Source organism: Diabrotica virgifera, chromosome 5, assembly GCF_917563875.1.
Source record: "Diabrotica virgifera virgifera chromosome 5, PGI_DIABVI_V3a".
In the NCBI taxonomy this organism is placed as follows: domain Eukaryota; kingdom Metazoa; phylum Arthropoda; class Insecta; order Coleoptera; family Chrysomelidae; genus Diabrotica; species Diabrotica virgifera.
Window position 1 is genome coordinate 263,873,321 of NC_065447.1, and position 22,213 is coordinate 263,895,533.

General features: G+C 32.1%; 2 protein-coding genes across 3 annotated transcripts in view; both read right to left on the reverse strand.

Annotated features, from left to right (window-relative positions):
* Positions 1–2,728, reverse strand: part of LOC114329894 (uncharacterized) — a 32,285-nt gene extending 29,557 nt beyond the window's left edge. Inside the window, exons 1-2 of the mRNA XM_050651886.1 lie at positions 2,641–2,728; positions 904–1,160 (exon numbers count right to left, since the gene is read on the reverse strand). Of these exons, the coding sequence (XP_050507843.1) occupies positions 904–1,160 (257 nt within the window). The 5' untranslated portion in view covers positions 2,641–2,728. The remainder of the gene's footprint in view (positions 1–903; positions 1,161–2,640) is intronic.
* Positions 2,729–3,553: 825 nt separating this feature from the next.
* Positions 3,554–22,213, reverse strand: part of LOC114329934 (palmitoyltransferase Hip14) — a 68,965-nt gene continuing 50,305 nt past the window's right edge. The window contains exons 1-7 of one of the 2 annotated variants that reach the window (XM_028279214.2): positions 18,877–19,207; positions 15,504–15,712; positions 13,085–13,416; positions 11,715–11,957; positions 10,167–10,384; positions 8,048–8,321; positions 3,554–4,642 (exon numbers count right to left, since the gene is read on the reverse strand). In XM_028279214.2, coding sequence (XP_028135015.1) covers positions 4,457–4,642; positions 8,048–8,321; positions 10,167–10,384; positions 11,715–11,957; positions 13,085–13,416; positions 15,504–15,712; positions 18,877–18,992 — 1,578 coding nt within the window. In that variant the 5' untranslated portion in view covers positions 18,993–19,207 and the 3' untranslated portion in view covers positions 3,554–4,456. Of the gene's footprint in view, positions 4,643–8,047; positions 8,322–10,166; positions 10,385–11,714; positions 11,958–13,084; positions 13,417–15,503; positions 15,713–18,876; positions 19,208–22,213 lie in introns of those variants that run through there. The other variant, XM_050651884.1, reaches the window with a different exon arrangement.

Genomic DNA, 22,213 nt, shown 5'->3' on the forward strand with positions numbered 1-22,213 from the left:
CCGAAAATTAATTGAGCTATTTACAATTAAAACTTATAATAACATGCAAAAACCACCTTTACCAACCCTTTCAACATCACCTCTTTTTGCGACTGAGAATTTTAAAAATATTTAATATTAATAGGCTTATAGATCTTGTAAAAACCTACAAAATTATTTTTACCAAACTTTCCAAGATAAAAAATAAAAAAGTTACGGTTAAAAAAACAATATAATTTTTTTTTTAAGGAGAAATCCAATTGGAAGCATAATAATGTAAGTTAGCAGTGTTTTTAGTCATTTACCTTATTCATTCTTCTTTATTTATGTATTAATAATAGATTCTAGAAGTTTAACTGGCTTAGAATGATTAGTTTTTAAAAAACTGGAGTTAAAAGCAAATAAGGAATTTTTGTAGTTTGGTAAAAAATGCGATTTTCTTCAGAAACGAAAGATTAACATTAGAGATACAAAAAAATATTTAAATATGAAATTGTAGGTTATTTAATTCCCAAGAATTTGGTTCCAAAAAATTTTTTTACAGCAAAAATTGAGTGAATCGTAAATGAGTATATCGAAGAACATTGATTTTTTCGATATAAAACTAACACTTTCGACAGCAAATAAATGAAAAACCATTAATTTTAGCAAAAAATGTATGGAAAATTTTTGGCTTAGAATGAACGTTTTTATCAACTTTTGGGGTCAAAATATAATAAAAAGTTTCCACCCCCGTGATAGGGTGGCAACCACCCCCGTGGTAAAAGCGCCTTTTGGCATGATATAGATTTTGATCCTTGGACTATCCACTACTTAATTATTCTCAAATTTTTAAGCAAATCGATCCATTCCGTAAAAATTGTGAGGTGGAAAGCTTTTCGGTTCCTGGACTATTAAAAAAAATCAATAAAACAAATCACTTACTTGGCGAAATCCTGATGTATGCTATAGCAGATAACGTAGGTACTATTAAAACATTTCTTCCATCTAAAGGTAATTACATCATTTTTAGTTTTCAATGTGTTATCTAACTCCAACATTTGTGTTATATGTGTTTTTCTCTCATTGATTTTCTTCTCTATGGAGGCATTTTTAATTTTAATTTCATTAAGTTTATGCGCAAGGAAGTCTTTCACTTTATCTCCAAAATCTATATCATCCAAGTCTATATCCATTTCCATCTAAAAATTTCCATTTGAATTTAAAATAAAAAAGCCAAATTGTTTTTTAACACCTTGGCTGTGTTACGAGACAAATAGACCTGCTATTACATTAACGGTTAGCTGTGTTGACTGTATCATAACGCACAGTGGCAAATGGGGTATACGGGACATATATGAATCATAACACATTTAATGTAAGTTAAATGTTCTTGCTCTCCAAGAAACGATACAACTGGGAAATTAAATAATACAAATAGGAAAGAGCACCTTGTTCAAGGGTGGGGGATCAAGAGATATTTTGAAATGGAATTCATGGTGTCCAAGAAAGTCAATTTTCAAGTAATATCAGACGGAATATGTTACTTGAGAGTAAGAGGAAAGTATAAAAGGATAAGTATCATTAATGTACACACTCCCACTGTAGATAAAGATCTAGAAACCAAAACATAGTTCTATGAAAAGCTAAACACTCTAATAGGGAATATACAGAAATACCATATAGGAGGGACGAAGTTTGTACAAGTAATCACGTGAAAACAAGAAAAAGTTAATCGAATTTGCTACATAAAATAAAATGAAAATAGCTAACACAAGTCTTAACAAGTAGCAAAATTAAATACAAAATAAATACAAAACTAGGTAGAGACATATTAAATTACCAATTGGAGCGCCTAAAAGAAAAGCAGGTAGTAAACAGACCAGAGGTAGAAATAAATAAAGGGCTAATGAATCCAGTCAAACACAAAATAGAAGAAGAATGGAGGACGATACAGAAAGCCATGTCAGAGACAGTAGAAAAGTGTACAGAAACTGCACATATACAGAGGCGTCAAGACTGGTTTGACGAACAATGTAGTAATACTTTGGCAAGAAGGAACAGGGCAAAACTACAAAGCGATAGAGAAAATACCCAAAATATGATCGAAAACTGTGTGACTAAAAGAAGAGATGTTAAAAGATTTTGCAGAAAGAAAAGAGAGAAGAGCTAGAAAAACATTTAGGAAACATAGGAGAAAGCTACATAAACAAAAAATAAAAAATTTCTACCAATCAGTTAAGAAATCCAGAGAAACTAAAAAGAATCATACAAAGTATTGCAGAAACAAAGAAGGTTTAGTTCTTGGAAAAGCAGCAGAAAAGCTAAACAGGCGGAATACTTCGAAGGTCTCTTAAATACCACTTTGAATGAAGTCAAAGGAAAAATAATAGGTCTAAAAAATAACAAAAGCCCAGGAGAAAGTGGTATCCCAGCCGAAATTTTAAAGAAGGCAGCAAAACAGTGAAAGAAAAAATATTACACTTGACATTAGCAGTTTGGCAAAAGGAATAGCGCTCTTATTTGTCCTTTGTATAAAAAAACTAGTGAAAATAGAATAATAAATTATCTGAACAGTTTGGGCATAAACAATTTATTTATTTTTTAATTAAAGAATAATGTCAATTAAATGTAAATTAAACAAAGAGATACGTAGACATATCTTTGTAACATATTACTTACATTTATATAATGTTTAATTTCCTGAAAAACACTTTAACGTGAAAACTATGCTTTTAAATTCAAAAAGATGTCAAAATATATAACCTCAATGTTAATCACTACTTCTTCTTTTTTACAATTGAGAGCATGCGCCAAATGTCGGCAACTTACATTTCCTGTGAACTGTGAGTCGATAGGTTTAACATTTCTTTTAAATAATAACAATAGGTATAAAATTCACTATATAGGTAAAATAGCGCCTATTAATAATGTTTAATTTTAATATAATATATTTAATAAATAATAAATTTAATTATAATGCTTCTCTTATTTTCTTTTGGTCGCCATTCAACAATTCGCTCCATCAATCGATTGTCTTCCATTCTTCCTGCTCTGTTTTGTCATTTTAAAACGGCAATTCCTTGAATTACATATGTTATTTTTGATCGTCTTCTTATTTCTTCATTGCATTTGTGATCGCTGAGCTGAATGTTGAGCATTATCCGCTCCATAGCACTCTGAATCACATGAAGTTTCTGGACTACGTTATTATTAAAAAAACATATTTCAGTTTCACATCTATTTCATACTGATCAAAAGTTTTTGCTTTTAAATTATTTGGAAAGTCTGATTTATATATTGTTAGTAATCTTCCAAATGCGGCCCATGTTAAGAGACATCTTCTATTTGAATCAGCCTGGCCAATGTATTGATCAATAAATAATAATTGTTTGTATTGTTAGAATAAATAGGAATTATTATTTTTTTACTCTTAATGAATTCGAAACGTTTTTTTTTGCAATTGGGAATAATTCACCAAGCTTGAGATGTTAAGATGGTGATTTTTAAGGTAGGTAACGTATGACTTCAAATCGGCAATCTTCAATCGGCTTCAAATCGGGAATCCTTGACTGATTAAAGTAAAACAAATAGAAACAATTTAATATTTTTTTATTTTATATAAAATTATAACATTGAAGTTAATGTAACAAACTAATTATTTTGCATCGCAAAAGACCACATTTAACTGTACTATATGTTTCAGATAAATAGGTAATATTACCATGAATAATATATAGGGTGGCCGGAAGAACAACACAAAAACCCAGAGACATGTTAATTTTTTTTTCAAGGGTGACAAATATGACAAAAACCAAAAGCTGCGCGAAGAAAGAAATTACAATCTAAACCAGTAGCGTACTGAATTAACTAATTAAGGAGGTAAATCCAATTTAAATTTCAAAGTTTTTTTAAATAAATAAAATAAAATATTAAACCGAATTTAAAATTTTAAAGGCTAATGTACAGGGAATCAGAAGGGCTTTAAAACGATCTTATTTTACCCTCATCGTCATTATAAAATGTCGGGGTGATTCTTAACCTGGCTTAAGGGTGAAAGTAAAATAATAAAAATACCGAAAAAGTTTGTCCCCCTTTTAATCCAAAATTTAGCTATCGCTGGGTTTTTAAAAAATGTAGTTCCCGATAGTGTCTCTGTTTCGTTTTGGTTCGGCCACCCTGTATACATATAAATAAATTTTTAAAATAATTAGATAGGTGTATTAGGCACTTGTATTAGTATTGCTTCTATTTAATTTAGAGTGCAGTAGTCTTTGATTAACTGAAAAGTTATAAATTAACCACCGATACACGAACGGATATCTTTCTCATCTCGTCTAAACCAGTAATCTGCATCTTTATCGTTTATTATATTGTCTTTCCATACCATTATCATTCTTATCCTGAAACATATAGTAATATGTTTACCAATAATATTTTACAAGCTGCAAAGCTATCTTTGTGAATTTTTGTCGGCATTCGAGCTATTTTTCCTGTATCATATATAATCGTACCCATAATCGTCGTCGTAGTCTTCAGGGGTGCAAAAGAAGAATTCGATAAGATTTAAAATTGGACCCCTAGAGAATGGATTTAGGTATCTTCCTCTCTTGTCTCGGAGATATGGATATCGCTTGTAATTGAACATTTCGTTGGTTGTGAGATTCATGCAAGCGTGGAGGATCTAAAAATGAAATTATTAAAATCTGTCAGTTTTTGCAGGTACTAGATATTACAAAAACTCCATTACTTATACTATACTGTAAATAAAGAAATAAAAAAGTCATATTAGATAAAATGCAGGTGGTTAAAGGCTTGTAAAGACTTTGTTTGTTTTATTGGGTTTTTATTCACCTCCTCGGTGGTCTATTTCTAGACCACTAGATTCACAAGAATGAAGATCAAACATCCTAATTCGTCTCTTCAAAAAGGAAGACAAATTAAACCCGGATAATTACAGAGGAATTAATTTATTAAACACAACACTAAAATTAACAACCAAGTTGATAACAAATAGACTGAATGAAATTATAACATTAGCAGAACAACAATGTCTTAGGCCAGCAAGATCACCAACGCTATACAGGGTGATTGATTAGTAGGGTAAAGCTCAATAGCTCCGCTACAAAATTAGTTAGAATGTTACAGGGTGTTCGATAACACAGTGGCAGACCTAACTTATGTTTTTTAAATGGAACACCCTATATTTTATTTTATATTCGAGATCCTGTTAACTTCTCCATCACAAAAATATAAAGGTTTTTAATGTTATACAGGGTATTTACAAAGTTATAACCAATTTTGTATAAAAATCGTAACAAGTTCAACTCCCTGTATAAATAAAATTAAGCACAACAGCAATAGTTTATTAATGCCATATTTTTTTATTTATTGTCAAAATTTTTAAGAATTATTGATATTGCTAATTTTCTTTATATCAAATACAGGGTGAGTCAGAACGCAAGTACATTATTTCCTCAGTAATGTTAAATAGAACACCCTGTATTTTATATTATTATTGAAAAGTAACATTAACGTACATACTTTAATTTTTATATAACATTCCCTATGCCCAAATTTATTAGTTTTCGAGATATTTTCATTTTTCAGAGCAAATTATTTTAGGTGTTTAAATTTATCCAAATTTTAAGTAAGCCATGACTGAATTGACAATTGAAGATTACCGATTATCAATCCGGTAATCAATGTAACACTGTAGCAAATAAAGAAATAAAAATAATTTATTAGTAATACATTTTACAAACAAAAACGCAACCACTACATGCAACATTTTTGAAACAATTAAAAACTATCTTTTTATGTAAATGCAACAAATAAACAAAGAAAATTAGTAATAAATTTTACCAAAAAAAAACACACAAACACAAAATACAATATTTTGTGTAGACAATTAAACACTACTTTTGTATGTAAATGTAACAATGTAACAAATAAAGAACGAAACATAATTTATCAGTAATACATTTTGCAAAAATACATGTTTGAAAAAATTAGAAGCTACTTTTAATAAAATATTTTTAATATTTAATTACATAAAGTGTTCAAAATTATCTCCGAACACATTTATGTACGTCTAAAAACGATCATTGAATGAGCTACTTACTCTACGGATCATTTGTAAATTAACACATCGAATTTTGCATTCTATTTTTCATCTCATCCCTTGTTGTTGGAAGTATTTTATAAACTTCATTATTAACGTAACCCCAAAAAAATCAGTCCAGTTTATTAAATTCTGGTGATTTGGGTGGCCACGCTACTGGTCCATTGAAAAATGAAAATATCTCGAAAACTAATAAATTTAGACATAGGGAATGTTATCTAAAAATTAAAATACGGTAATGGTACTTTTCAATAGTGATATAAAATACAGGGTGTTCCATTTAAAATTACTGAGAAAATAATGTACTTGCGTTTTGACTCACCTGTATTTGATATAAAGAAAATTAGCAATATCGACCATTTTTGAAAATTTTGACAATACGTTAAAAAATATGGCATTAATAAACCATTGTTGTTTTGCTTATTTTTATTTATACAGGGAGTTGAACTTGTTACGATTTTCATATAAAATTGGTTATAACTTTGTAAATACCCTGTATAACATAACAGACTTTTATATTTTTGTGATGGAGAAGTTAACAGGATTTCGAATTTAAAATAAAATATAGGGTGTTCCATTTAAAAAACATAAGTTTGGTCTGCCACTATGTTATCGAACACCCTGTAACATTCTAACTAATTTTGTAATTTGAAGCTCAAAGGTGGCTGAAATTTTTGTTATTAACTTTTATTGCTATCTATTACTATAGCGGAGCTATTGTAATTTTTAATTTCCCCAAAAAAGACAAAACACATGAGGTTATAAGAGCAAATCTACTAAGATATAAATTAGAGCTGGAGGGTTAGATAATACAACAAGTGATATAGTTTAAATATATGAGCATCATACTATCTAGCTACGCAAAGCTTGAAACATAAGTGGTAGATCGCGTGAATAGAGCAAACTGAACCGCAGGTGGCCTGAAGGAAACACTATAGAGAAATAAAAATATCGGGAACGAAATAAAAAGCAGAATTTACAAAACAGTCATCAGATGAGGCAGAAACACGGCATAACACGGAGAAAACAAAAATAATGCTAGAAACAGTAAATATGATGAAAATAAAAGATGAAAATCGTCACAATCGAAGGTAAGACACTATTGGACAGAGGTAGAATTGCAAATAGCAAGGAGGGGAACATCACGGAGAATATCAATAGAATAGTAGAATGGAATGATAATATAAGCCAAATAACAAAAAATATAGCAATAAAGACGGCGAGAGACGGTTTCCCAATAGAAATACGATCAGTTGGAAGGCCACAAAAACGAAGGACCGGCAAATTACTCTGAAGGCTTATTGAAGAACAGACAGTGTCATGAATATATAAAAAGAAGAACAATATTTACACTGATGATACAAGGATCATACTGTCAGTTGCGGTTTAATCGCACCTAAATCTTGTCTAGAGACTTTGAAGTGTCCTAGGCATGGGAGCCATGGTAGGCAAATTTTATGGATTAGAGGATTAGAATTATGTCTACATATAAAGAAGAAGAAGAAGCGGTCTTCTGTGGTGTTTCCGCTGAGTATATATTGCGTTTTATCACAACTGATATCCAAACCCCAGCTTTCAAATTTTTCTTCCAGCTTTTTATCATGTAAACGATGTCGTCTTTGTTTTCTGCTAAAATTATCGGAATAAAGAACACATTAATGAGTGGATAAAAGTGAGTATGAAGTGGAGCCACCATTAGATACGATGCTTATGTATATTAAGAAAGAAGAAGTTTACTGAGCTCTAGTTGGGCTTGCACAATCTTTGTGTAGGTAAATCCCAATGAAACTGGCATGTACAGAAAAGCATCAGAGAAAAGTCTGAGTCTGGAGTGTACCAGAAAGAAAGAAATATTGGTATAGAAATATTATATTTATGTATATTTTTTTACGTTTATTTTTTACACTTTTACCATCAAAGCTGTTAATTTTTATATATGTATAGACATAGAGTTTCAGGGCTTACCGAGGTACATGTAAGAATCCATCCTAATCCAGAAAAAATAAACGCTTCTAGCAATCCCAGAATATATAATATTCCGAAGCCTTCCAAAGCTATACAGTACATTGCAAAGTAAATCGTAAAAGAACAATTAACTGCTATACTCATCACAAAGAGAAAAAACCAGGTTCTATTTCTCAATCCTACGCAGTTGTAAATAAATGGACAATGATGGTCAAAGTACGAGACGCATCGATTGCATATTCTACAATGTTTAGCCCTTAAAGGTCTTAGACACCTGCAAACAGAAAACTAGTTTAGTGTAAAATAAAGCAAACTAAACAGAAATATCACAAATATTAAATTTTTTTTGAAAAGTGTAAAAGGATAACTCTTTTGGAAATAAAAGCCTACGATAATTTTTGCTAATAAATTATTTACTATTAACTCAAATCACTTAAAAATTTAACAGTCGTGTGCACCAAGCTCCTTCTTCTTCTTATTACGTCGTCTCTTTTGAAGGCCGGCGGTTCAAATAACAATTGTAGTTTTGGAAACTGCCTCACGAAAAATTTCTGCAGATGGGCGGTCAAACCATCTACTCAGATCTTTCAGCAACGAATTCTGGCGTCTTCGTACTGATCTTTTGCACTGTACTTTACCTTGTAATATGATTTGAAGTAGTTCATATATTTCCCTTCTCAACACACGGCCCAAGTATTATATTTTTCTTTCTTTGACTATTCTTAATAAATCCTTTTGTTTGTTCATGCGACTGAGTACCTCATTGTTAGAAATTTTTGCCCCATGGAATTCCCAGCATCCGTCTGTTTATATACATCTCAAAGGCATCTATTCTCTTTTCTGTTTCAAAGTCCATTGTCCAATTTTCACAGCCATACAGCATACAGCAAGACAGAAAACATATAACATCTGATTATTCGGATTCTGAGCTTCAGACTAAGCCTCAAGGCTTAGTTCATGAGGCTTTTTTTATTCGATTCTTGCTAGGTGTCCTTTTTTTTGTTACACTGGCTCTCAAATATTTTATAGATGTTACTTGCTCTATTATTTGTCCCTTGGCATACAAATGTACATTTATTAATGTCATTGAGAATACTAAAATTTTAGTTTTGGAAACATTTAAGTATAAACCAAACATTTCGCTATGACGAACTATCGCATTTATTATATTTTGTACTTCTTGTGCGTTGATTGCTATTAGGACGGTATCATCGGCGTACCTGATGTTGTCTATGCTGGTTCCGTTAATTTTGATTCCACCTTAGAACTCGTCTAATGCTTCTCTGAATATAGACTCCAAATACAGATTAAATAATAGTGATGATACGACGCAACCCTGTCGCACTCCTCGTCGGATTTATATATCTTCGAATGTTGTATGCTCTATTTCAATTGTTGCTGTTTGGTGCCAATATAGTTCCGAGATAATTTGCAGAACTTGATCGTCAATTCCAGTTGTTCTTAAAATTGCGATTATCTTTTGATGGTTAACGCAGTCAAATGCTTTTCGATAATCAATAAAATATGCATAAACATCTGCATTAAATCTCCTACAAACTGTAAACACCTTGACTGCGTAGTTGATCGGGGTGGTTGATCAGCTGCACTATGTCGTCTTTACGAGTAAATATAGTAAATTTCATCGGGTTTTGTTAGCCATTTCCAATAAATCCGTCGTCTTTTGCATATGAGTACTACCTCATTGTTTTTAATCTGTCATCTGCCCCAGTTATATTCTGAAGGCTTTCAAGTTGCATCTAATGCTAATGGTCGTTGTTCAGATGATACTTCAACTTGAAGTCGTTCTCCAGAAACATTTTGTCCAGGCGAATCTTCTTCTTGTTTTTTGTAGTTTGACGGAATTTGATGCTCTGAGATCTGTCTATTCATGACCAGCTGTCTATCGACAGGCAACCTGGGTCATCAACTTTTCTGGACTAGTAAGCGGGTTATCAAGTAGCAGATAGTCAGTAATGGACGAGATACGGAAAGAGGATACCTATTATAGAGATAGGTAGGTACTTAAATAAATAAAATGATTGTTCGTCTGTGTTCTTGTTATCTAGGTAAAGGAAAACATTTTAATTTAACTTATTAGTAATAGAAGAAATATACTTACCTACAAGTATGACAAAGCCTATTCAAAATAGAGTTCCTTTTTTTCCATTTATCAAACATTGGTATTTGTTTTATGGATCTATGGTATGATTCGGAGTTCATCGGAATGTAACCAGGATTTTTTCGGTTCGCCACAATCCAGCAAATCCACATTACTACATTCCAGTAAATAAAGCAATAGTGGGAACCTCTTAAAATATTCCATGTAATTGGAATGCACTAAAAAGTTTATAAAAAATTAGTTAATTTATATCAAATTTTTAATAGGTACTTATCTTGACAAAACAGAATCTTATATACATATGTACATATTTATATAACAGCGCAGCAGGCCTTGTAGACCCTTGGCCTTCAAAAACTTGCTTATTTTCCTCCACTTTTTCCAGTCCCTTGCTTTTTCTCTCCAATCTCTCATGCCTATTTCTGACAAGTCTTGCTTTACTGCTTTCAACCATTTCTTCTTTGGACGTCTTCTTCTTTTCCCCATTTTTCCCTCCTTCAGTATTGTTTTAACATTTTGGTTCTTTGGCATTCTTATAATGTGACCAAGCCATCTAGATTTTGGGCTCGTATTTTTGGTTTTCCATACATCCTCATTATCTCTTTATTTGTTCGTCTTCTCCAAAAATATTCTCTGCCGTCCGTATTCTTCCGAAGATTTTTCTGAGTACCTTTATGCCTCTAATCTCTACTTTCTTTCCTTTCTGCTGATTCATAATCCACGTTTCGCTGACATACATCACACTGGGTCAGTTTAGCTGTTCTTGACACTTTTTGTGCTTTCATTATTGAAACGCTCCTTTATAGACACAATGGTCATAATAGAAGAGGAAGGCCCAAAACAAGGTTTCTTGATCATCGGTGAAGAAGTGTGGAAATATGGGTGTACGTGCGCTAGGCGGAAGAAGACGATGGATTGTGACCACTGGGGAAAAATTCTTGTGGAGGCTAGGATCCACACTATTGATGTAAGCTTAAGTTTAAAGTGGATAAGCTCAAGTTTTAGTAGTGTTTCCTAATCGGTTCCCAGGTTATAATGAACTAGTGATTTAAGGAGAAGGCAGCTGCCCTTAAGTTCTCGAATGTATGGTTTCCAGGAATGTTTCTTATCGAAAATAATGCCGGAAAGCTTTACATGGTCTACTACTGGATGAAGATTTTCATTAAGGAGTAATGGTTGGAGATTGCGTGTTTGTCGTCTGGTAAAATATTCACTTTGGATTTGGATGGAGAGAAGTTAAAGCCGGATTGACTGGTCTAGTTGTTTATTTTAGTTACTGTGTTCTGAAATAAAGTATTTGTGGTAGCTGTGACCTTTCCATAACATAATATTATGTCTTCGGCGTATATTTTGTACTGCATAAGACAGATCCTTGTGGAACACCGTTTTTGTTTATGTGGGGATGTGTTGTCGTTAGCAATTACTTTAAAGCATCGATTTATTATATCCTGTATATGTCTTACCAATTTTAGTTACCTTAAATTTAGTGCACGGACAGATTTAACAGACGAAATACCAATAGATGGAAGGAACGTGTTTTATACATACCCTAATTATATACATTGGGTATCCCCATAGCAAAACTGAGCTCATAAAAAAGATTAAAGGTGCTTTCGAATTACCAGCTTTACCAAAAAGCAAACCCCAGACTTCGTTTAATGGAGGGAACCAACTGGAGCGTCGTTTCTTTTCGGTGTGTAAGAGTTCTACTATATCATTGTGTCTATGACTTTGAGCAAGCATCAAGGGCGTCTTATCGTTCTTATCTAACGGTTCTAAGTTGATGTTACTCTAAAAATAATAATTGGTAATCAAGAATTAACCTCACCTTATACTTTTTTTATTTTTTCTAATATATTGCCAAAATTTTTGTGTTTTTCAATACTTTACTCTTTTTGATTCTATTAGAAAAATAGATAACTGGGAAAAATTTGGGAAAAAGTAAACGAGTACCGGCTAAACAACATCAGATATGCAGATGACACCATAGTATTTGCAGACAATCTAGAAGACCTGCAAGTCCTTATGAACAAAATCACGTATTACAGTGAACAATATGGACTCAATGTATAACTACCGCAGCACCATAATAAATAAAGAATGCTAGCAGAACTGCTAGCAATAGATTTTTGTCTTTGGAAAAACGCCTTCAATTCGGCTAAAATAGTTATTATCTCAGGAACCACTGATAGTTTTGTTAAAGAACAGGCGCATACTCTATTTTGAGATGTATCAAAAACCCGTATAGTCGAAAATGAGAAAAGGCAACTTACATACCCTATTGGGAAAATAGTCCACACCAAAGGTAAGCAAAACGGTTATTACATCATTGCTCCCTACCCAAAAATATTCTCAGAGATTCAGAGAACAACTCAAACTATACCATGTCTGATTCTACTAAAAATTGAAAGACCACGTGCATTTACTACACCACAGAGGTCAGAGATTGGTGAGAACAGCAAAAAGCCAGGTTGGAATGTCAACTAGGAGATTGGATCGTCAGTACAGATCTTCGAAAAGCAAGATATCGTTGTAATTGAAGAGGAATGGTGTTAAATTTACCTATAAAGAGAAGTAAGTGCCTCAAGAGTGAGGGGTGAAACCGGGGGTATCATGGAGGCTGGGAAGCCCAAGATGAATAACAATTATGACGGCGAATTTACGAAAAGCTGAGAAAAATTAATTTGAATTTTGTCCAAGAACTCATGGGAGATATTCGAAGAAATTTTCGTCTAGTAGAGCGGAATGAGCCACTCCACATAATTCGATAGTATAGTATAGTTAAGTATTGAGTTGTAATTTATGATAACTAGTTACGTTTAAATAAATTTCTTCATTAAAAAAATCCGATAATTATTTTGTGCCCAAACTTTTATGACATACCTTAATTATGAAAATAGTAAAAATGTAATACTTACTTTTTCGCAAAGTAATTTTACACATGTTAAATTTCCCGATAAACAAGCTAAATGTAGAGGCGTTGATCCGAAGTGATCTGGCTTTTGAAGATTACTACCAGAATACATCAACAACCTGATTAAGTCGGCATGTCCTTTATATGCTGCCCAGTGCAGAGCAGTGTCGCCATTAATATCCATTAAATCATTTGAAGCTCCCATACCTAACAGAAACGCAGCCGTGGCTGTTCTTCCGAACATGCAAGCTGTCATTAATGGCGTTAGCCCTTTAAAATCAGCTGCGTTTACAGCTACACCTGCCTGCAGTAAAACCTGAACTGCTGCTGTGTGACCTGTAATATTTTTAATTCAAAGTATTCAAATTTTATATTTACGACTACTATCATTGAATAATATATTTTTTCTACGACCGTTTAATAACATGCTCATTATTCGCTATTTTTTCATAGATAATAGCACCCATTACTGTACCCGTGAGTAATAATTCATTACTCACGGGCTGAAGTTACTCACGGGTCATTACTCACGGGCTGAAGTTAGATTCAAGTGGCGCATGCCACTTTTAATATTAATCGTATATAACCTGCAAATAAAATTACTTAAACTTGTTTATTTAATACAATAATTATTGTAATTTATACCGATAATTAACTTCGAAAATTTTTTTTAAGGAATTTTAACTGTAACAATGTCAGTATATTTTGTACGTTTATATCTTGTTTACTAAAAATTTTGACGTTTTTATCATTTAATTTAGTGACAGTGACATTAGCGCATTTTGTTTATGTTAATTGGAATTTATAACTAATATTGTGTTTGTTTTTCAAGTTATATTGTGTTAAATATGTTATAACATATTATGTATACTTAGTATATATTATTATATTATATATACTTAGTTAAATGTAAATATACATTATAACTATATATTATGAAATACGTCCACCGACAACATCCATTTCCTATTTATTAGATTCACTGACAGTAGGTACAAATTTAAGCTTATAATTTTTCGGAAACGAATAGAACTTATATTGAATATTTCTCGTTCTATTTTTACAATAAATTAGAATTTAGTAATAGTAGGCAACCAATTATTCAGCCATGTACTAGGGGTATTTCTGTAAATTATTATAATTTAAATCTCAAGTAGTTGATAATTAAACTTTTTACTAATTAAAATAAAAAAAAAGTCGTAGAAAAAGTATAGTATTCTACTCGCATGTAATGGCTATTACTCACTCTGATAAATTACGACACTCGCCTACGGCTCGTGTCGCAAGCTTCATCATCGTGAGTAATAGCCATCATTACATGCTCGTTGAATAATATACTATAACTGAGATTAAACCACAGATGGTTGTAAAAAGATTTGAAAACGACTTCTGGTAATCTAAATGTCAAAAACAAATACAGTAGAGCGTCGATAATCCGAACTAATTGGTACAGGGGTAGTTCGGATTATCAAATTGTTCGGATTATCGAACATATGTTCAAAACACATACAAAGCTCATAAACATAGTACATTATGTACATACGTTTTAGTTACAAGGAATAAAACACCTGCATAATAAACAAAATATACCTATTGTATCTATTTCTGCATAAACAAAACAAAAATCCGCGGTCATATTTTGCTCATATTGTCATATTAACTCCAAAAATTCGGTCATATTTTGCGATCATATTTTTTAATTTTATAATTTTTTTTGCGTTTGGATTAGCGATCGTTCGGATTACCAGGGTTCGGGTTATCGACGCTCTACTGTATGTCCCTTTCTTCCTCTTTATAAGCAATTCTGCTTGTTAATTGGAGGATTAATACCTATACGGAAGGTTGTCACTCCATCATTTGAGCGGTCTTCCGGTACTTCTTCTTGCTATTATCTCTTGCTATTTTGATCACACTTGTCTTCCCCATTCTTCTTATGTGTCTATTCCATTCGTTTTTTCTATTTAGTGCTCTTTCGTTTGTACGCATACGTTATTTTCTTCTGTCTTCACTCCTCTTTCGAGCTCTCAGCGTATTCTCTGTAATTCTTCTCATTATCTCCCAATGTTGTTAATTGTTATGTTGTAAGTATATTTCTTGCTTTCCGTAGATTCGTTGTCCTCTTTCTCGCGTTAGTCGTCGTAATGAAATCATTCCTGTTCGGAGTTATAATCCTGTTTCTATGAGCAGTATGGTTTTAAAGTCTATCAGTAGGGTGCTAACCTGGCTGTAGACCCCATCTTCCTTTATCCGGACTTTGGCCGGCAACAGTTTTGTCGAACTACTTGATCCACCCAAAAAAACTGCAGGTGGAGTTAAAAAACAGATGTAATTCTAATTTTAATTGTGGTTTAATCCCATGTAGATAAAACAGTTAATTTAAATATGTCATAATAGTTTACCTCTTTAAATATAATCATACTGACCTTTTCTACAAGCCCAGTGTATCGGTCGTGGTCCTTGAGTACCGAGGCAAGGAAGATCTATAGGAGCACCTTTATCGACAATATATCGCATGATCTCAACGTTACCGTCGAGGGCTGCCCAGTGAGCAGGTGTATACCCCCATTCATCTCTTGCTCGCAGAACTTCGCAACCTGATTTTTCGACATACTCTACTATCTCTGACAGCTCACTAGAAGATAAAATGTTTTTCCTGTTACATTATTATCTGCAGCATGAAGTATAAAAAGCTATATTGAACAAATAAAAAAGATAGCTTTCAAGCATCAAATACTCAAGTAACTGAAGCATAGAATATGGAAGTTTATAGAAAACCTAAGAAAACACCACAACGGCACAGAGAGGTTCAACCCCGCAAGTACGTCAGAATGGGAAGAATATTACAAATCCCTATTGATGGAATCGAGACCACATTGCGAAATAAATTACAGAGATTTCAGAACAGATCTAATAGACCAAGACGAAGTAAAACCAATCAGTGTGGACAAGATAAGACAAACCTTAAAGTAAATGAAACATGAAAAATCTACATGGACATCTAAATTGAATTAATCAAACTCGGGCCGTCAATATTAATAGAATTGTTGCCGTAGATAGATCTTTAATAAATGTCTAATTAAATCCAGAAAATTGGAGCTTGGCGTCTATAAGCTCTATCCACAAAAAAGGTGACAAAAGGAAATGTAAAACATAGGTAATATAAGCATTATTAGCTCATTGAGATTGAGGAAATTGTAGATATGGTCGATTGATAAAAGAACAAATCTAAAACCAAAGTGAGCAAATAGAAGATCAGAGTGTATTACCAGTTTCCAAAAATGTGTAATGCTTTAATACTTTTTATGAGCGTAGGAGCAAAATTTCCGTCCAATGATTTTTAAATGCATTCATTTTTTTTTCGAATCCTGAGAAAACTAATAAGTGTTTTTGAAAAATTTAAACGCAGAATGAAAGATTACATTATTACCGAGGGCCGAAAGTCTCTGAAAACTTCTATATTGTTTATTTTAATACGTTACAGGTGTGAAAAAGAAGAAAAAATTGAGTATGATTTTTAATTTTAAATATTATATCGTTCAAAACAAAACTTTTTGTTTAGTTTAAGGGACTTTCGGCCCTCGGTAATAATGTAATCTTTCACTCTGCGTTTAAATTTTTCAAATATACTCACTAGTTTTCCCAGGATTCGAAAAAATGAATGTGTTTAAAAAATATTGAACTGAAATTTTGTGCCTAAGCTCTTAAAAAGTATTAAAGTATGATACATTTTTATAATAAGTAGGTATTTAAAAAGCTTCTAAATGAGGTGTCACATAATGTACTTTCACTTTCCTATTTAAAAAATCAAAGTTATGACTGTCACCTGAAGAGGGATCGCGTAAATTTCGAAACATTGATGTTGTAATATACTACGATTATTTTAAAAATCGGCCTGTCCTAGCGTTTTGATTATGTGCTAAAAAGTAATAAGTTAATATAAGGACGTAACACTTATTCCAGCGCACTGTATAATGAGTGCATTAAACAGAAGCAAAGTTTGGGTTCGGACATATTAATAAAATAAAACTTTTTACACAGACAAATATCAAAAGAGAAGACAAATATTAGAATTGGGAAGTAGAAAGAAAAGGAGAAGACCTAGAAGGAAATGAATAATCAATATTCAAAGTGGATTTAAAAAATTATTCGAATTGCCTTGTGAATCATCGATATACACCGCTGAAATGATAGCGATACTTTTTGCTTTAAGACACATATTTAGTAACGAACCCTATAGCTGCATAATATTTACAGACAGTAAGAGTGTCGTTGATAGATTAACTAACGTACATAAGTCCCAACAACTCAAACATATAGAACTGGAAATTATAACTCTTTATAATAAAATTGTAAATTTAGGAAAAATATCATTATATCACGGATAAAGGGACACACAGGCATTAGGGGTAACGAAATAGTACAGGCTAGCCAAATCCGCCCTAGAAATAGGCGAAGAACTTCCCATGAACTTACTACCCATTTCGGATATTGATATTATTAGTAGACGACACCAAAAAGAAAATTGACATTATCGAAACACGAGAACTGGTAGTAATTACAAACAAATGCAGTCTGAAATTCACATTAAAAGATGGTTTCATTCTGTATCAAATTCCCATTTCATAAGAGTTATAAATAGATTGAGATCATGCTCTTACCCCCCTTCATATGTACAGTTTGGGTCTCACAGAGTCACCTAACTGTGAGTGTGGAATAGAAGGTGATCTACTACATATTCTCCTCGAATGTTCACATCAATCAGTAAATATAAACAAATTTTATGATAATCTTAATATATTAAAAATTCCACTTCCCGTCCACCTGAACAATTTGATATTTTCTGAAGATATTAATACGTTAAAAATAATTTACGAACATATCAAAAACTGTAAATATAAATTGTAGCAATAAAATTTACCCTGTATTTAAGAAATTTTGTTAAAACAAAGCAGGCATGTTTGTTAAAACAAAACAAACATGTTTGTTTTGTTGTTATTTTTTTTTAAACCCTGTAGATGTAAGTAATTATTGTATATTATAATTGAAAAAAGAAAAGAACAAGAAAAAAAAAGAGAAAAGGAAAAGAAAAAAAAAAGAAAAAAAAAGCAAAAAAAAGCAAAAAGAAAAAAAAAAGCAAAAAAAGAAAAAAACTAAGAAGATGTAAACCTCTGAGATGTTGAATCGGGTTTATGTCTTAGCGTAGTAAAAAAACAATAAAAAATAATAATAAAAAATAAAAAAAAACAAATTAAAAATAATAAAAAAAATACAAAAAAAAAATAAAAATTTACAAAAAAAATATTTACAACAAAAACAGTGTATTATTTAGATAATAATTGTAATGTTAGTTTGTTATGTATTTAGAGTTAGAAATACAGAAAAAATTCCTCTGATTGAAAAAACAAATTTGTTTGTTTTTAAAATAACAAAATGTCTGGCTAATTGGCTCGGCCAAGGCCATCACATTCACAGAAAAAAAAACAGAAATTAATAGGTCAGATATAAGACATAGAAAGGGATAAATGGAAATGTATTGAAGAATTAAGACGAGGGCCAAAAAATACAAATGCATGGAAAAATGTGTAACGGAAGATCCCGAATATCAATCCAAAGCCTGAGAGGGCAAAATGATATGAGAAGAAGAGGAAGAAGAAGAGGAAAAAGAACAGAAAAGAGCAAAGAACGTAAAAATTAATCAAGAATAGCAATAAAATAGTTGGTTTTATTAGCATTAGTTTTTGCAGAGAACCGGAAATCTTTTAAACCACGTGGAATATTTAATATGAAACCACATACCCTGATTTGACTAGATCGAATATACTCCTCAAGGAATACTCATTGATATCCGCCTCGGAGCCATCTTTCTCGTGATTTGCTGTAGCAGTAGTCGGGTGATCTGTATCGGCCACCATGTTGCAGGAGGCCGTCTGCGGGAGAGCCCATACACTGCGGGCTATGCCCGGACTTGGAAACACCTTGCACAGCGTACTGCCGACCGTTAAGACGACACCCCTCGGAATTTCTCAATCTAACCTTTTCGATTGATTACTTTGCGGATGTTGTTTGTTTGTTTTTGCTTTACAACATTTACATGCAGACAATTGTGTCTAATGAGAGTGCTCGCGTTATCGATTTTTTAGGTAATCGTGGAAACTTGCGCACAGATCAAATGTATGTAGAGTTCCTTTTAGCGTTCTTTACTGTCTTTTTCGAGAAGGTTGTATCTAAATGCTACGTATTTTTGCTGATATAGTAAATACTATACGGGTGTAACGAAAATACAGGTCATAAATTTAATCACATATTTTGTACAAATTTACCTTAGTACAAATGTGCATATAAAAAAAGTTAAAACCCTTTGAAGTTACAAAATGAAAATCGATTTTTTCCAATATATCGAAAACTATTAAAGATTTTTTATTGAAAATGGACATATGGCATTCTTATGACAGTAGCATCTTAAGAAAAAATTATAGTGAAATTTGGACACCCTATAAAAATTTTATGGGGGTTTAGTTCCTTTAAGCCCCCCAAACTTTTGTGTACGTTCCAATTAAATTATTTTTGTAGTACCATTACTTAAACACAATATTTTTAAAACTTGTTTGGCTCTTAGTACTTTTTCGAAAAGTCAGTTTTTATCGAGATATTTTGAATATTTGTCAAATCCACCACATATTTGTAAATGGTTAAGAAGTGCGATTATGGAGACTTGGTAATAATATGAAAATTTATGTATGATTTACATTTTTAGGTATATTTTGAACCGTATTAAAAAAGAAGCCATATCTCGATAAAAGGTATCTTCTCGAAAAAATACAAAGAGGCAAAAAAGTTTTAAAAACACTGTGTTTAACTAATGGTACTGCAGCAATATTTTAATTGGAACGTACACAAACATTTGGGGGGTTTAAAAGAACAAAACCCCCAGAAAATTTTTATGTAAACATATTAAAAAATAAGCCTCAACTCGATAAAAACTGCCTTATCGAAAAAATACTAAGAGGCAAAAAAGTTTTAAGAATATTAAATTTAACTAATGATACCACAATAATAATTTAATTGAGACGTACACAAAAGTTGGGGGGGGGGGTTTAAGGGAACAAAACCCCCATCAAATTTTTATGGGGTGCACAAATTTCACTATAATTTTTCTTTAAGATGCTCCTGCCATAAGAATGCCACATATCCATTTTCAATAAAAAATCTCGAATAGTTTTCGATATATTCGAAAAAATCGATTTTCATTTTGTAACTTCAAAGGGCTACAACTTTTTTTATATGCATATTTGTACTAAAGTAAGTTAGGTTCATTCGAACTATTTTTGGTCCCAGAATATATGATTTAATTTATGACCTGTATTTTTGTTACACCCTGTATTTTCCATAGTAAACTATCTAGGTTTTAGGGAAATTATCAAAATTAGGAAAATTGCAGAAATTTGTTAATAATTCACCCTTCCTATGGTTCCAGATAACACATATAGATAAGGGTTGCGTTTTTATTTATTAATCCCATCAACCACTGAGAGTTATTAACGGGAGGACAAACTACAAGAATTACAATGTAGAATTACAAAGTAAATTACAATTTGTTTGTTAATCAAGGGGACGTTTTTGTTTTATATTTTCTTATGGTTTATGTTTTTGAAATTCAATGGAATAATAACAAAACCCATAGTAGCAAACACAGGAATCAGACAAGGAAATTCACTAAGTCCTCTATTGTTTTAATGTTGATGCAGTAATAAAAAAAAGTGAAGAAAAAAAGAGGGTACAAAATGGGCGATAGAGCGATAAAAATACCTACTCTGTTACGCCGATGACACCGTGTTGGTAGCAGAGTGCGAACGACTTACAAAGATTAGAGGAAAGTAACCAAATATGGAATAGTGCTCTAATATGGAATCCCTTGATTTCTCCGAAAATATAAGTTGGAACCGCACTACAAGACCATACTCTATTTCAGTCGCTCTCTTTATTATCGTATTCACACCTCTGTGTCAGATGCGCGAACGATACGTGTCTGACAGGCGCGTTTTGTTTTATCGTGTTGCAGAAAATTTCAAAAGTAAATATATTCAACGAGTATTATTGGTTAATATACATGAATACAGACTTGTTACGTTATTGCGTATATCAATAGTACCTTTATTTTGATATTTTATGACCTGTAATTAAAACATTACGACTTGAAAAAATGTTGATACTAGTTTGAACTAATGTACAAATCCAAATATGGACAGTCGTTGGTGCCTAATTATGGAATAGTGGATTAAGTGCAAGTGGGCTCATTATGATTGTGCTGGTCCAGAGTTTCATACATGGATCTGTGATGTCTGCAAGTGAATTAAGCTACTTCTTTCATTTTTCACGATTTTCTTATTTAAATGTATTTGATCTCGGATGTTTATGTCTATTTTTGTTATTGATACATTGGTTTCTGCCTATATTCCATATATGGGTACCTATTCCATATTTGGTTACTCATTTGGGATTTTGTTTTTTTGTTTGATTTTTTTTGTTAATTAAGATATTTATAGAAGGCTTTTAATTACTACATAAAAATGTATGACTGATGTGTCATAACATTAATTTGTTTTCATTTCTATAAAGGTATTATTTTATATCCCCAAAACAAAATGGTATTCCATAATTGGCGATTTTCTTCTACTGCACGAATTCAACATTAACGCAAAAGAAATTAATATGAAAATATCAGCCCAAAAAACAAAAGCTTAGTAATAGCCAAAGAACCAATAAGATGCAAATTGGAGTTAGACAATCAAATTATACAACAAGTAATGACTTTCACAATACCTGCGAATTAATCTACCAGCCGACAACAATATTGAAGACGAGGTAAAAGACCAAATAATTAAAGCCAGTAGAACGGCCAATTTGGAAAAACAAACACCTAAGAGTGGAAACAAAAGCCCGAATATATGTCAGTTATTAGGCCAGTCATGACTTACGCGGCCGAAACAAGACCAGACACAAGCAAAACACAAAGACATCTGGACACCAACGAAATGAAGATCCTAAGATGCATTGCTGGAAAAGAACTTCAGAACAGGGTAAGAAGTGAGGAAATCAGAAGCATATGTGGGGTAGACAATATAAATACTTGGCT